Source organism: Pleurodeles waltl, chromosome 4_1 (assembly GCF_031143425.1).
Source record: "Pleurodeles waltl isolate 20211129_DDA chromosome 4_1, aPleWal1.hap1.20221129, whole genome shotgun sequence".
NCBI classification, from domain to species: domain Eukaryota; kingdom Metazoa; phylum Chordata; class Amphibia; order Caudata; family Salamandridae; genus Pleurodeles; species Pleurodeles waltl.
Window position 1 is genome coordinate 337,821,946 of NC_090442.1, and position 16,095 is coordinate 337,838,040.

Genomic DNA, 16,095 nt, shown 5'->3' on the forward strand with positions numbered 1-16,095 from the left:
GGCTTCAGGGAGGAACTCAGAGCCATCAATTCCACCCTTGGCACAATCGTAGGGGTGCTGAAGGAAGTACTCAACACCAGGAGGGACACTGTGGCACAACAAGGGGCCCCTGACACTAGCCTGGACGATGAACTGCCCACCACCCCAGCCGGCACTAGTGGACAGGAGGTACCGCCACAGGACCACCACACCAGCACCCCAACCCCTGCAGAGGGAGAACCACCTCGCAAACGGTCCCTGAGATCCAGGACAAACCAGAGAACAATGCCAAGACCCCGCCAAGAAATGAGACCACCCTGAATGTCATCTTTCTGTCCCACTTTGTCACCCTGCCATCCTTAAACTGCCCCAGCTCCACTTCCTATGCCCATTTGGGCAATGCACCTGTGAGACTAATAGACTGGACTCTGCCATGGACATTCCTCCGCCATAACCCCTCACCATTTCGTTACCCCCTCCAATACTGAGCACTAAAATAAACACCATTAAAGCACAAAACAATCTGGAGTCAGTCTGTGATTTTGGAATACTGTATTAGCAATTACTGAGGCAAAAAGCTGTTTCATTTGTAATGTCAACATACCTATGTCACACAGCTGTAGTCCATGAGGAATCAAAGCAGATGTCACACATTGGGACCCACATCTGTGAAATCGTAAGGGAAAGTTACAACTCAGTGACCATAAACTGGGTGAAAATGACAGACAGTAGAGAGGTAGTAGTGTTTAAGTACATGTACTAGGCAGGTTTGTATTCTTACCTGTGTTTCCCTGGAAATATTGCTGGGTCACTGAGTCCCTGTTGTCCATGTCTTCTTCTTCTGCTTCCTCGTCTTCACTGTCCACAGGCTCCACAGCTGCAACAACACCGCCATCTGGACCATCCTCCTGCAGAAAAGGCACCTGTTGTCGCAAAGCCAAGTTGTGAAGCATACAGCAGGCCACGATGATCTGGCACACCTTCTTTGGTGACTAGAATAGGGATCCACCTGTCATATGGAGGCACCTGAACCTGGCCTTCAGGAGGCCGAAGGTCCGTTCGATCACCCTCCTAGTTCGCCCATGGGCCTCACTGTAGCGTTCCTCTGTCCTTGTCCTAGGATTCCTTACTGGGGTCAGTAGCCATGACAGGTTGGGGTAACAAGAGTCACCTGCAAATGGCGAGGGACAACTGTTAGACACACACTAACCTGTAGGGATATCCCCAGACCCAGACAACCATTCCCACTGTCTTGCTTCCAGTGCTCACCTAATAGCCACACACAGTGCCTCTGGAGTTGACCCATCACATAAGGTATGCTGCTATTACGCAGGATGTAGGCATCATGCACTGAGCCAGGGAACTTGGCATTCACATGGGAGATGTACTGGTCTGCCAAACATACCATCTGTAGATTCATCGAATGATAACTCGTCCGGTTTCTGTACACCTGTTCACTCCTGTGAGGGGGTACCAAAGCCACATGTGTCCCATCAATGGCACCTATGATGTTGGGGATATGTCCCAGGGCATAGAAGTCTCCTTTCACTGTGGGCAAATCCTCCACCTGAGGGAAAATGATGTAGCTCCGCATGTGTTTCAGCAGGGCAGACAACACTCTGGACAACACGTTAGAAAACATAGGCTGGGACATCCCTGATGCTATGGTCACTGTTGTTTGAAATGACCCACTTGCAAGGAAATGGAGCACTGACAGCACCTGCACTTGAGGGGGGGGGGATTCCTGTGGGATGGCTGACATCATGTCTGGGTCCAACTGGATACACAGTTCCTGGATTGTGGCACGGTCAAGCCTGTATATGATGATCACATGTCTTAACTCCATTGTCGACAGGTCCACCAACGGTCGGTACACCGGAGGATGCCGCCATCTCCTCACATGTCCCAGCGGATGGTGCCTATGAAGGACAACAGCGAGCAGAGTCAAACAACTCAGAGGTGCATACCCACAGCTTACACAGAACACGATTTCTAATCCAAAAAGTGGCCTGTATGTGTGTTGAGTCTAGGCCTAGGTATGTGTGACGCAGTTAAAAATGAAGCCATGTGGGCCCCTGAAATGGCGGCTGCCTGACCTGTAAAGTGGGACAATTGGATGTGAGGTAACTGCGCTGGGTTGTATACTGTCGCGGTAGGCGGTCGAAGACCGCAGCACAATGCTGCATTGGTTAACATTGGAACCTATGGGTCCCAGGAGCCAATGACTATGTACGCCGGCGGTGACGGTATGCACCGCCGTGGACGTGACCGCCATTTTCTATCTGTTCAATCACTTGATAACTGATCTTCGACAGTAGAGGACCTACACTGCAAGTGCTGCTGTGGCCTCGGTCTGGAAGAGACAATGGATCGAGTGTCTGGGGAAAGGGCCCCTGCCTTCACATCAGAGGAGTTGGAGAAACTCGTGGATGGGGTCCTCCCCCAGTACACTGCTACTCTACGGTCCTCCAGACAAACAGGTAAGTACACTGGGAGCATGCTGTATGGGCTATGCCTGTGTGGAGAGGGGTGGATGTAAGATGGGGTGGGGGGGAGATTGCGGCGTGCATGAAACGACGGTGAGTGCATGTGCCACATGGCAAGGGTAGGGATGGGGGCCAATGACTGTGACGGTGCAGTTGGTAATAAGTTTCTCTTCCCCCTGTACAAATCATGTAGGTCAGTGCCCACCAGAAAAAATATATTTGGCATGGCATCCCCAAGGACGTCTGGACCCTGGGGGTCTACCACAGACGGAGCACCTACTGCCGGAAAAGATGGGAGGACATTCGCCGCTGGAGCAAGAAGACAGCGGAGGCTCAGCTGGGGATGGCCTCCCAACGTGGGAGGGGTGCCCGTCGCACCATGACCCCCGTGATGTTCAGGATCCTGGCGGTGGCGTACCCAGAGTTGGATGGGCGCTTGAGGGCATCACAGCAGCCACAAGGGGGTGAGTACACTCTCATCCTGCGGATTTTGCGCGCAATGGAGGGGTCTGGGTGGGGCAGATGGGCTGTGGGTTCCCCAGGCCAGGGCTATTTTAGTAGGCAAGGTCTCTCCATAAGGCAGGCCATGTGGCACCCCACCCCACCTCTGTAGAGTGCCAAGTACACTTAGGCATGCCCCTGTGTCATCCATGTGTGCAGATGTCGTCCATAGGCTAGTAGGCCATTTCCCAGGAATTGAACAGTGGAGCCTAAGAGCGGGGCGTAGTGCAGGGGGCTTCTGTGTCTGTCGTGTACGCCAATGGTAGTGGTAATGCATGCACTCAACATGTCTTTCTTCTGTCTACCCCCCCCCCCCCTTTTGTGGTCTCCCTGTTCATGTGTGCATTAGCATCATCAGGCGGAGGAGCAGTGGCACCGGAGCACGAGGGAGCTGCATCCCACATGGCCCTGGAGGGCAAAACTACGGACTAGGAGTTCACCAGTGGGACGGAGGGCGAGGGGAGCTCCGCAGCGGGGACAGGAGCTGACACCAGCGACACGGACTCGTCCTCTGATGGGAGCTCCTTTGTGGTGGCGGCGGCAACATCGGTGTCCCCCGCATCTACAGGTACAGCCACCACCCCCCCTACCAGCACCGCCCTCCCATCAGCCCCTCAGCCTTTGACCCGTGCCCGCTCACCCAGGAGGGTGGGCATCACCTTCGCCCCAGGCACCTCAGGCCCTGCCCCAGTCACCCCTGCTGCCCTCAGTGAGGAGGCCATTGACCTCCTCAGGTCCCTCACTGTTGGGCAGTCTACCATTTTGAATGCCATCCAGGGTGTAGCAATGCAGTTGCAACAAACTAATACATTCCTGGAGGGCATTCATTCTGGTCAGGCAGCCCTTCAGCGAGTTTTTCAGACTCTGGCCTCAGCACTGATGGCAGCCATTGTCCCTGTCTCTAGCTTCCCCCCTCCAGCTTCCTCCACCCAGACCCAATCCCCTGTACCACAGCCTATCCCAAGCACACCTTCAGACCAGCATGCACACACGTCAACACACAAGGGAAGCTCTGGCAAACATAAGCACCACACATCCCACAGGCACTCATGCAAGCATCACACACACATGCAGACACACCAACATCCACTGCCTCCACTGTGTCCCCCTCCTCCTCGTCTCCCTCCTCCCTCCCAGTCTCGTCTCCACTCACACCTGCATACACTACATCTACAGCCACTACTGCCATCACCAGCACACCCACCACCACACCCCGCTAACGTGCAGTCACAACCCCCACTACCATTCACATGTCCCCCCTGTGTCCTCTCCCAGTGTGTCTGTGATGCCACCTCCCAAGATACAAACACGCAGGCACCCACCCAACAGCCATCCACCTCACAACAGCCTCCAGTGCATGCACCTTCACCCAAAGTCACCAAACGAACACCTCCTACAACCACAACCTCTTCCTCCACTCCCAAACCCCCTCCAGCTACCCATCCCAGTGTCTCCCAAAAACTTTTCCTGTCCAACCTTGACCTCTTTCCCACACCTCCCCCACCCTGTCCGTCTCCTAGGTCCTGAACTAGCACCTCAGCCACATCATCTCCGGGACCAGTGGTGCCTGTAGTCACCAGAATCTGGAGTGCACCGGCCACCAGGGCAGCCAGTGTGGCACGGAGCCACAGCACAGACAGTCCCCCCCCCTCTGAAGCTTCAGAAGTTGGCCAGTGCCCGGCGGGAGAGGGGGGAAGACTCCAGCCACCAAAGCCACTCCCAGCGGTCCAGTGGGAGTGTGGAGTCAGCTGCAACACCTTCCAAGGTGGGGAAGGGCCACAAGAAAGCAGGAAAGTCTGGGAAGAGCAGCACGGCGGAGGAGACCGCCATCATCCCCGCTGCCCAGGAGGCCACAGCCATCATCCCCGCTGCCCAGGAGGCCACAGCCATCATCCCCGCTGCCCAGGAGGCCACAGCCATCATCCCCGCTGGGCCAGAGAGGACCGCCAGCACAAGCCCCGCTGGGCCAGAGAGGACCGCCAGCACAAGCCCCGCTGGTCCAGAGAGGACCGCCAGCACAAGCCCCGCTGGTCCAGAGAGGACCGCCAGCACAAGCCCCGCTGGTCCAGAGAGGACCGCCAGCACAAGCCCCGCTGGTCCAGAGAGGACCGCCAGCACAAGCCCCGCTGGTCCAGAGAGGACCGCCAGCACAAGCCCCGCTGGGCCAGAGAGGACCGGCCAGAGAGGACCGCCAGCACAAGCCCTGCTGGGCCAGAGAGGACCGCCAGCACAAGACCCTCTGGGCCAGAGAGGACCGCCAGCACAAGCCCCGCTGGGCCAGAGAGGACCGCCAGCACAAGCCCCGCTGGGCTAGAGAGGACCGCCAGCAGCTGAGTCACTGCAAAGGAGCCCACCGCTCCAAGCACCGCTGAACAGGACACTGCCGCTCCAAGCACCGCTGAACAGGGCACCGCCGTCTCAAGCACCACTGAGAACAGGGCACTGCCATCTCCAGCACCGCTGAACAGGGCACTGCCGTCTCCAGCACCGCTGAACAGGGCACTGCCGTCTCCAGCACCGCTGAACAGGGCACTGCCGTCTCCAGCACCGCTGAACAGGGCACTGCCGTCTCCAGCACCGCTGAACAGGGCACCGCCGTCTCAAGCACCGCTGAACAGGGCACCGCCGTCTCAAGCACCGCTGAACAGGGCACCGCCGTCTCAAGCACCGCTGAACAGGGCACCGCCGTCTCAAGCACCGCTGAACAGGGCACCGTCGCTCCAAGCAACGCTGAACAGGGCACCGTCGCTCCAAGCAACGCTGAACAGGGCACCGTCGCTCCAAGCAACGCTGAACAGGGCACTGCCGTCTCCAGCACTGCTGAACAGGGCACCGCCGTCTCCAGCACCGATGAACAGGGCACCGCCGTCTCCAGCACCGATGAACAGGGCACCGCCGTCTCCAGCACCGATGAACAGGGCACCGCCGTCTCCAGCACCGATGAACAGGGCACCGCCGTCTCAAGCACCGATGAACAGGGCACCGCCGTCTCAAGCACCGATGAACAGGGCACCGCCGTCTCAAGCACCACAGGCCCATGAGCGCCAAGGGCACTGACGCTACCGAGTCCGTCACGGGCACAATGAAGCACTCTGGGCACAAAAACCCCTCCAGAACCAGTGGAGATACACATCCACTACCTCTGTCCTTAGCAGGATGAAGCATTCTGGGCACAATGCCTCCTCCAGAACCAGTGGAGACTGTTATCCACTTGAGAGACTGTGGCTTTGCACTCTCCAGGATGTAACAGTGGGCATGTGGCCCCCTCGTGGATTTGGCGTAGTGCACACAACCGGCTGAGGTGCCCCCACCTTTCCATCCCCCTGAGGTGCCTGTTTTCTTGCTCTCTGACGCCCCTGCAGTGTTCTCTCAGTCATGGTTGGGGATCTTGAGTGGGCCTCGCCCATATCGTGTGGGCCCAGTGTTCCACAGACTTAATTGCAGCACTACATGGACTACTATGCTTGGTGTATATTTTGTTAATGGTGTATATATATATTTTTGTGTACTTGATTTTAATATATTTCTATGGTTACACTCATTTCCTTTTGTCTTTGCATTCTTCCGGGGGGGGGGGGGGGGAAGGTTAGGGTTGGGGGTGTGACTATCATGTTTAAATATTTATTAGTGTGTGTGTGTGTTGTAGTGGGTGAGGGTGGGGTGTTGCATGTTGCGTGTGTGTGTGTCTGTTTTTTCCCCTCCCCTGTGTCATAGGTGCAGTACTCACATTGGTCTTCGCCGCCGGCGTTCGTGCTCCTGGTAGAGGAGCAGGAAGACTATCGCAGGGAGAATTTGGAGTTCCGGCTCCATGGTGTCCTAGTTCCTCGTGGGGTGTGTAGAGGTGAGCGTTTTCCCTTCAGAATCATGTTTCCAACGTGTTTTTATCCACGGTGAATCCGCCCTGGAAAAGTTGGCGGACTGGCCTGTTGTGATACTGTGGGCGGTACTTTGACCTCCGCCTGTCTGTTGGCGGTGTCCTCCACGCTGTTTGTTTGTACCGCCGTGGCAGTCGGAGTGTTAAAGTGGCTGTCTTTGTTGGCGGTTTCCGCCACGGTCGTAATTGCAAATTTTTTTACCGCCGGCCTGTTGGCGGTCTTACCGCCGCTTTAACACCGACCGCCAGGGTTGTAATGACCACCATAGATTGGAAAAAATAATAAAATCACCTGCCAGGGATAGAATAGTCTGAAAATATGACATTTATTTTAACTATTTCAGAACTGGCATGGTGGCACTCTTCTGTGCTAGAGCTTTCGTCAAAAAATAATCATGCGCTTCTAGTCACCCGAAAAACTATTCACAGCACCTACAGGGCTATGTTTTACTGCATATCCCCATCAATATCTCATTGCAGCCTCAAGATATTATGAGAAATCTGGAGATATACATTTTAATAGAAATTCTGGCCAAAGGGTTAAGCCTAAATTCCAAACAGTATCCTGTGGATGTTGCCCCAAATGTCTGGAATATGTGTGGACTTTTCTAGGCAGTCCACAAAGTAGATTATTCATATTTCATAAAGATTACTAACTTGGGGCAGAATCACTGTTTATGATGCCCAGTTCATTTGATGGCAGATATTTGAAGGCAGATATCTAACTCTGGACTACATGAAAGGTATTAAAACTACATATTTTCAAATTCTGTAGAACATACACAATCTGTTGGGTGCAAGCAAGACCTCTCTTTTTCTACCTGGCTGATCAGTAGAACAAGACCTTACCTAAATATAGTAATACCTTTCAGTATTTTGTAAATTTGGAAAGCTACAGCAAGCTAAATGCCAGTTTCGGTTACCTGTCTTTTGTTACAGGTATCATCCCGGACCTATATTGAAATATACTAAAACAAATATATTTCCACCATTGATACATCCTAAGGTTTCTTTTGCAAGGTGCCAGATCACCCTTACCCTTGATTCTCTGACCAGAACACCAAACTGAAAAAGAAGTTTATCAGATTTTTAGCATGTTTTACAAAACATTATTCCATCAAGACTCACTCGCACAGAAAATACAACCCAGCCATGGTGTGCGCCTCCCACCAACTTTGCTCCATTGTGTGCAGAGTGTAGGACTACCAGAAAGGTATGGGCTTTGCATGGGTTAAGAGTACCCACATGTATCTGGATGTACTGCATTTAAGAAATTTGGAAAGCCACAGCAAGCAAAACAGTTTATGGTATCTATTTGTTGGTCCCAGGTGTCACCCCTGAGCTGCATAGAAATATAGCCCAACCATATATTTGTAACATCTAGTTTAATACCTGTATATCCGTGCCAGTAATCCCTCACCAGCAGACCTGGAGATCACACTGAACATGACATTTGTCAAATATTTATCATATCTTTCCCCAAACTATGGTAACTACTTTGAGTCTCCCTAAAACAGGAAAATATATCTGCCAACGCTTGACCTCCAGCTTTGTCCCTTTGGGTATTCTGGGCATAGGAAGGTCAGGACATGTATGGTTTTCTATCACATTGGGTTGCCTACAGGCAATACAACTGGAGCAGTGCATTTTGGACATTTTGAAAACAACTGCATGCTAAATGCTGGTTTAGGCTCCCATCTCTTTTGATTGCAATATGGAAACATACCACATTCTCACCTACACATCCTAAGCAAAGATCACAGAGTGCAAGGCTTCTGCCACCCTGAATTGCTGGCTGGGATGACACACTGACGTTGTCAGATTTGTGATTTTTTGTTCTCTAAAATTTGGTTGTTTTCTTCAATCTTCCTCATAAAGGAACATATCCCTACCAAGGCATAACATGTCTAAGTTCTCCTTGGTCTTCCTTGGAGTTAGCAAACATGTGGGCTTTCCATGGGGTTCAGTGGGAATCCACACAATAAACACCAGGAAACGATTTGATGGGGGAAGACTCCACGGAGGATGGCTGCAATACTTGGGCACTGGGGTGAGCAGCACCCTGGGGCCTGTAGAACCGGCCAACCCAAGACATATCAGAAAATAAATTCTTGTGGATAATCCAGGAGCATATGACCTGTGTAAATATTAACACATTTTATTAACCAGAATCCGCTTGAATATCAAACCGTGGGTCAAAAAAGCAGAAACCTACAATTCCTTCACATTTTTGTGACAGAACACTCTAAAATGTCTGGAAAATGACAAACATCCTATCATACGATGTCTGACATAGCTGTGTGAAACTGAATCAGCAATTGGGGTTTAGAATGGGAGACTATGAATAAACCTAATCCTCCCTTCAATCAGAACCACCTGGTTCACTTCTTCTGTTGGTTGGGGGGGGGGGGGGAGGTCTCGGATGCCCCCTTTTGTCCTTTCTCCCACCAACAAAAATGTGGTTCCATCTTATTGGCATGCCTTGGGATGATCCGGGGCAATCGTAGCAGCCCTTACCCCCTCCCCCACAACCACTCCCCACCCACCAGATAGGTTCTTAGATGGATGCTGGCCTCAGAGCTGCAGGGCAGTGCCAAGGAAAGAAAGTAAACAGTGTCCTAATGAGCATTGTTACTTTCTGCAGCTTCTGCTGGGACCCAGCAAAACACGCACACTCACATAAAACTGAAGTAACTGAAACAGTATTTTTAAACATGATGGTGGCATTTTTTAGTATTGCTTATACACGAAAAATGATGTGCTTGAAAAATACTCTACCACCTGTGTCTTGCAATTGATCATACATTAAAATGTTCCAAGTAACCCAATAACATACTTCCTTTTCAAGGCATGGTCTATATGAAGTGATGCAGATGAACATAACCAATATTTTTTTTTAAACTATTCTTACATCTATATATATTACACCTTTTATCTTTTAGGAAAAAACTGGGGAACCTTCACAGCATCACAGATTAGGGTATAAATACCCTCCCAGTGTTGTTCTGGTGCACTATATCCTCAAACTGAAAGCAATACACACGTTTCAATGTAATAAAAAGACAAATGAATAAAGCTGCCTCCTCTGGAATATCATGCCAACACCTTAGTTAAAATATAGTTGGCAATGTGAAACAGACTCATCTGTGCTGTGTTGGTATCTCAATGATGCATTTATGGGATTCCGATCTTCAGCTATGTCAATTGTTGTGATGTTATCAGGGTCCACGTCATGTAAAATTACTTAATGGAAAGAATCAGCGTCAAAGATCAAATGATGTTATTTCCGGTGCTGTGACTGAGGTCAAAGGTTGTGTGGTGTCCCTTTTACTGCTCCTGGCATTGTGGTAAACAGATATCCATGGCTTTGAGACTATCAACATGCAGTTTGGTGCGGTCTGGTCATCGGGTGACCTAAAGCAGCAACTAACTGAAAATTACTGGGCTGCCTTCCTCTACCTTGCGTGTTCACAATCTTGGAATAATTGAGAACTGCTATGCAGTGTCAGGGCTGGGGAAAGGTCACAGCAGCTTCCGTAACTACTCACCTGCTTCTGTTACAGGTACGATATGTGTTCATACTCTACAGCAAAGTAGTGGTTTTCTCGAGGTCTCACTGACAATAACTTTCAATCTGTTTACTGAACTAAAAATGCAAAACAGTAACAGAAAGGTACACCATTGCATACTCAGCAAATGCTTCCTGTATAGCAGTTATGCACCTGTCTACGGTTGTACTGTTTGAAACATGACTTATGGTTTTTAAATGTTCGTTCAGAGCAGTAAAAAGAAAAAAAAGTACATTTCAGTTGCCCTTTTGTTCTCACTTGTGCACGTTGCCTTTACTGCGTCTCTTACTAATCTCTTCTTCAATTACCTTGAACCAATCCGCTGAATAAACTCAAACATGGCAAACAATCAAGTATTAGAATGTATTCAGTCTGAGGAAATACTAATACTATTGCCCCCACCACTGTATTGCTCACGTATCTTTAGAGCCATGTTTTTAATGCTGGCATTCTAGTAAAAACAATTTAACTAGCAGTAAGCATACATAAATCAAAAACATTTAGCAAGGATGCGGATCATGAAAATGGCAAACAATGACAACAGAAGACTGATCATAAAACACAAATACAAACTTAGACAAATGGTGTTAAATCATCGTAACTACTGGTTACTGTGTGAACTGCAGTAGTTACCTAGCTAGTCAATGGCTGTGGAGAACTGTCTCGCTTTACTGAAGAAGGGGAAAGACAAAACAAACCTTTTATGTATAGTGAGAGTGAGCAATCATTGGCAGAACAGAAAGAAACAACAACACTGAATAAACTAGTAAAGAAAATATGTTTTGTATGCACACAGATCGAAGTGAACGTATGATTAGAGAGAGACAGCTTGTTGATCAGTGGGCAGGGGCACATCAAAAGTAACCGTGTTTCGTTCTGGCACAAAACAATTCTTCAAGGACCGGATATGTTTTCTTTCAATGTACATGACACACGATGGCTATATTTTGCATTCATGCACTCGTCAGGAAGAATGTCTGGGATTAATGCGCTCATGTGGGAGTTTGTACCTTGTTAAGTTTTATTTTTGACGGAGAAATAACGCCAGTTCACTTTCAGCATTCTAAATGGATCACTTTAAAACTGAAGTGTGTTCCACTGAAATATTACTGTCTAAGGCATTTTTGTGTACTTAGAACAGATAGTTTAAAAATAACAATTAGCAACACATCTAAAATTAAAAATAGCTTCAATGGGGGCAGTAGACAAATGTAATCACGCAGGTTAACCCAGTACCCTAAATCCTGTAATCAAACCCTTATCCCTATTATTTAACCTTGTATTTTAAACCCTACAATTAGCCATATACCTCTAACCAAATAACATAACCAGTATACCACATACCTTGAACTCTATACTCCAAAGTCTTAATCCAACAACCTGCATCTTAACCTTATACCTAATACTCTTAACCAGATACCATATGCCCATAACTTATGTAGCTCTAACTTACCCCTTACACCTATTCCTCAACACCCTGACTCCATACCCTTAGCTCCCAATGCTGAATCCTATCCTAAGCTCTTTAGCTTCTACTCAACTCTTAAACCTACACCTATAGCCTCTAATTAATGCCCCATCCACTGTACCTCGAATAGTTAACTCTAAACTCTTGATACCCCAAACACATGCAACGTAACCTCTAAACCTTAACCCTATACATGTTACCTAATATCCCTAACCCAGTCTCCTTAAACCACGCACTGCTTTCACGTGGTCCTTATTCCAATATAACTGGTAAATATGTGTTTTTAAAAATATATATTTTTATAACTAATAATTTGGAAATCGTATTTTTAAAGTACTGTTCCATTTTACTGTATGTATGGTACCAACCCTGGATGACACTGATTTTCCACAACTATACCACCTCTATGAACAAGGAAACTTAATTATTTCTTACACTTGTTGAGCTTGTAGACGAGTTGTCTACATACAGAGAATAGCAGCATACAGCAGAGAGTGCACACTCCAGCACCTCAGACAGTACCAAGTGCAGACATCATCATGCGCGGATGCTATACTATAATTGCCATTGGATTTGGTGGTCTAGGTTGGTCATTTGAAGTGATCACACATGGCAATTTCTCAATACATAAAAGGCTATATTCGTGCTACTTTATCTCCTTTCAGACCTCCTCACCTCCCAGAGGCACAATTGTTGCATGACCAGACATGGACCTGATTTGGGCATTATCTGGATAGTAGGTCTACAGTTGAGCCCTAAAGTGTGACCCTTCCGAGAAGCTATTATTAACCAAAGAATAACTGCATCATATGTAACATTTGCCAGTCTGTGACTTACTTGCATATAATATTTATTAAAGCAGTGGTGATGCAACGGTTACAGGTGTGTGGGCAGACTTCTCAAGATTCCAAGGTCCATGCTTAAGCAGCACATCCAGATTTGTCTTTGAATTCTGGGACTTGTGTGTCCTGATTTAGAAATGAGGATAGAAGGACTAGAAGTCTCAGAATAAAAAAAAACAAAAAAACAATCAGACTGTATGAGCTCCTCTCGCGTGGACCTAGGAAACATGAGGCCTCTATGTGGACAATCTTCAACGACTAAGCAAGCACATGTGCTGTATATTACATGTACTAAATGCAGGCTTTGATGCTATTAAAAAACCCCAAACATGATGTATGCAACCTGGATATAAGGATAGAATCAAATAGAGTACTAAATACATTTTCAAAACGCTTTTTTAGTTTTCCGCAGTTTAGTACTGATGTTCATTATTACAAATTAAAGCATAAAAACACAACTATAAAATGTCATGTTTTTCTTGCCTTCCCTGCTAAAATACAGTTCTGTTCAAAATATTTTACTATTTACTATGACATTGAAGAAAGGCTTGCCTTCTCTGCTGAAGTGAATTTTGACTAATATGTAATGCTGTTCTGAAAATGTATTTAGGAAAGACACCACACCTCCACCTCTGCCAGCAATAAAGTAGAGACAGTTATCCACAGCTCTAGACAGGGAGGTCCTTGAATGTTACCTATCTACATGACGGCTAACAGTTTGCTTAAAGGCTGCGACAGTTGCCCCATGGTCCGGCAGAGGCCCTCTTTTGTAAACTGTGTTACTGAATGCATACCCATCAGCAGGCGGATAGTCTGGTACTGTGTGTGGCTGAAAAACACAAGATACAAAGTGGATTACAGGAGGAAGCATGCTTACTTAACCACTTAATTTCCAAAATCACTTCATGGTTAACAACCTACATTAGTACAAAGAAATACATGTCCATCAGGAAAACCTGAGCACTATTCTAGCACAGTCATGCCCACATTCGGTTCTCCGTGTCAGTATATTATACACAGCTGGACATTTCAATATGGTGTAGCACAGCTTTTATATGGGCGGGTGTCTGGGTGCATGGTAAATGTTCCTCTTTGTGGTGCAGATATTGCAGCCTTTCACCAAAGCTGTGTGGATGTTTCCTTCCATTCACTAACAGGCCATTTCCTATTCCTGGTGAGAGTTGACCCTATCTTTTTTTCAATGTCATTCTTTATCTAATTATTGATGCATTCTTAGGAAGACTGTATATTACAGTTAATGTGATCAGTTGCTTAGGGGAGTGTGTGTCTGTATATAATGTGGTGTGAGTTGGCGTCATGTAGCCCCTTTGGTAGAAGATAGTTGGAGGATACAAATGTAAACAATACTTGGAGGAGGTTTAGGGAATGGATATTATAAGTCTGCAAAAAGCACCTGGGGAGAAAGCAAGCATAAAACTGGATAAAACAAACATTTAAGTATTTCACAAACCTTCTGGGGAGCATCAGCGGACGCAAACCACATAGCAGATGCAGGTAATGGAGAATGTTGCACCTTTTCAGGCTTTGCAGTTGGAATGGAGTTGTAAGGGGACACCTAAGAAAGTGAAAAAGGTACAATCAGTTGTGACGAAAGTCGTTTCCTCAATCACAATTAGATAATTTACTTTAGGAGTGTATTCATAGCTAATGAGTGCAAAGAAAGGCTTAAACCTCAAAAAGTAAATGCCATTTTTATCCAATATATAAGAAAGTCAATTTCGCTAACAACTAATTGTTAAGTTTAATGATGTTGATTGTGGAGATCTATACGTCTACACAGTTGTGCAATGTCCCCTTCAAATACTGGAGTTGGTGGTCAAAGTATTGAAGTGATCACATGACAGCCTAACAAAATGGAAGATGGAATAATAGAATGGAGTTAAGAGCAGAGCGGGTCATTAGGGCTTTTTCAATTTTAAGTCTTCTATGTCTCAAACACTGCCCAGGATTAGGTTTATTAGATCCCAATACTAAGGACGTTGTTGATGTGTCAACTTGAGACAGAAAGCCATTTGGACTGTGAATACCCTGATATCCACAGAGCAGTACTGGCATGCATTTCAGGTAACGATCAATCTTGTGACAAAGCAGAGGGAGAATTAGTGGGACACTAACGCTCTTTGATGACAGAAAGACACGCTCAAGGACATTAGTAATAAACGTTTAGATCTTAAAGATTTTAAAATTAAAATCATATTGTAATGCACACAATACAAATAGTAACTATAAGAAAAATAGAACTGTAGCTGCACAGTTTACGAGTTACAAAGTGAAGAGTACAAAATATTCCAACATCCTTGATGTCTAGCTTTATATCAACCCTACCTCATATCTTTGGCGTACTAAGAAAAACTCAGCACCAAAAGAAAAGCCTGATTTGACTTTCAAAGATGTTTCACACTCATAACTGGTTTGAACAATGAAATCAATGTTCACCATATTAGCACAGGCTTCTATACTTCTCTCTGCTGGAAAGAAAACTGAAAAGTCCCAGCAAATGAAGGCTGAAAGTATCTCCTGTTAGCCTTCACCAAAAGTAGGGTGAACAACTGTGCATGGCCTATCTCAGTCTCCTGGAACACAATTCCTGCCTAGCTCTTCATACTCTACTTCTAACATTTATATCATGGGGGCGTGGCCATGCAAGATGGCCAACAGGACGCACGCCTGAGAGGCTTCCGACCGACCCTGAATAATCCTGCATTATACTGATGAATACAGAGGCTCTCCAGATGCTGAGAAATGGGCTTGCTCCTCGCACTAGTGCTGCCTACATGTTCAGCGAGCCTGAGTCGCAATGAACCCCTAGGAACAGTGATCGTAATGGCAGCCATGGTGCGTCCTGAAACAGAGGAAATCTGCGGTCACCGATGACTGAATCCCGGGCGGGGCAGAAGCTCTACTGCGGCTGCCGGAGCTCTGAATCAGTGACGGGGGTCCTCTCCCTCGGGACGAGACCAGTGGAGGGGTAGCCAAAGTTGTCGAAACCCAGGCCAGCGAAGCATGACTGATCCCGGCCTAGCTCTGCAGCCTGCTGCGGCCTAAGCATGGTGGGCTGGCCACGCTGGGAGGTGGACCCTGGAGCGCTGCTGTGTCAGGGCAGGGGTGCCCTGGTCCCTGGCAGCAGGTGAGGCGAAGGAGCGGGCTGCGGTGAACGGCCTGCCAGCCCTGTTGAGGTGCTGGAGGAGGCGCTTTGGGGGGAAGGGGGCCTATCGGACCGAGTGTTGAGGGACGATCATTGGGCCAGAGTCAACAGTGGGTGCCGCACTACCCCCGCGGTGCCATTTGGCTGGTTGCAGCCTGAGGGAGATGGCGTAGGTTTGTGGCCTACTCGTGGGGTTGTGCTGCTCTCTGG

The 16,095-nt window shown here is 47.9% G+C and overlaps 1 protein-coding gene across 9 annotated transcripts in view; it reads right to left on the minus strand.

Annotated features, from left to right (window-relative positions):
* The window catches only part of EPS8 (EGFR pathway substrate 8, signaling adaptor), a 790,402-nt gene that overhangs the window by 93,863 nt on the left and 680,444 nt on the right, over positions 1-16,095 (minus strand). For 8 of the 9 annotated variants that reach the window (XM_069228470.1, XM_069228468.1, XM_069228462.1 and 5 more), the window contains 2 exons: positions 14,191-14,295; positions 13,415-13,548 (listed from right to left, as the gene is read on the minus strand). In XM_069228470.1, the coding sequence (XP_069084571.1) occupies positions 13,415-13,548; positions 14,191-14,295 (239 nt within the window). The remainder of the gene's footprint in view (positions 1-13,414; positions 13,549-14,190; positions 14,296-16,095) is intronic. The other variant, XM_069228469.1, reaches the window with a different exon arrangement.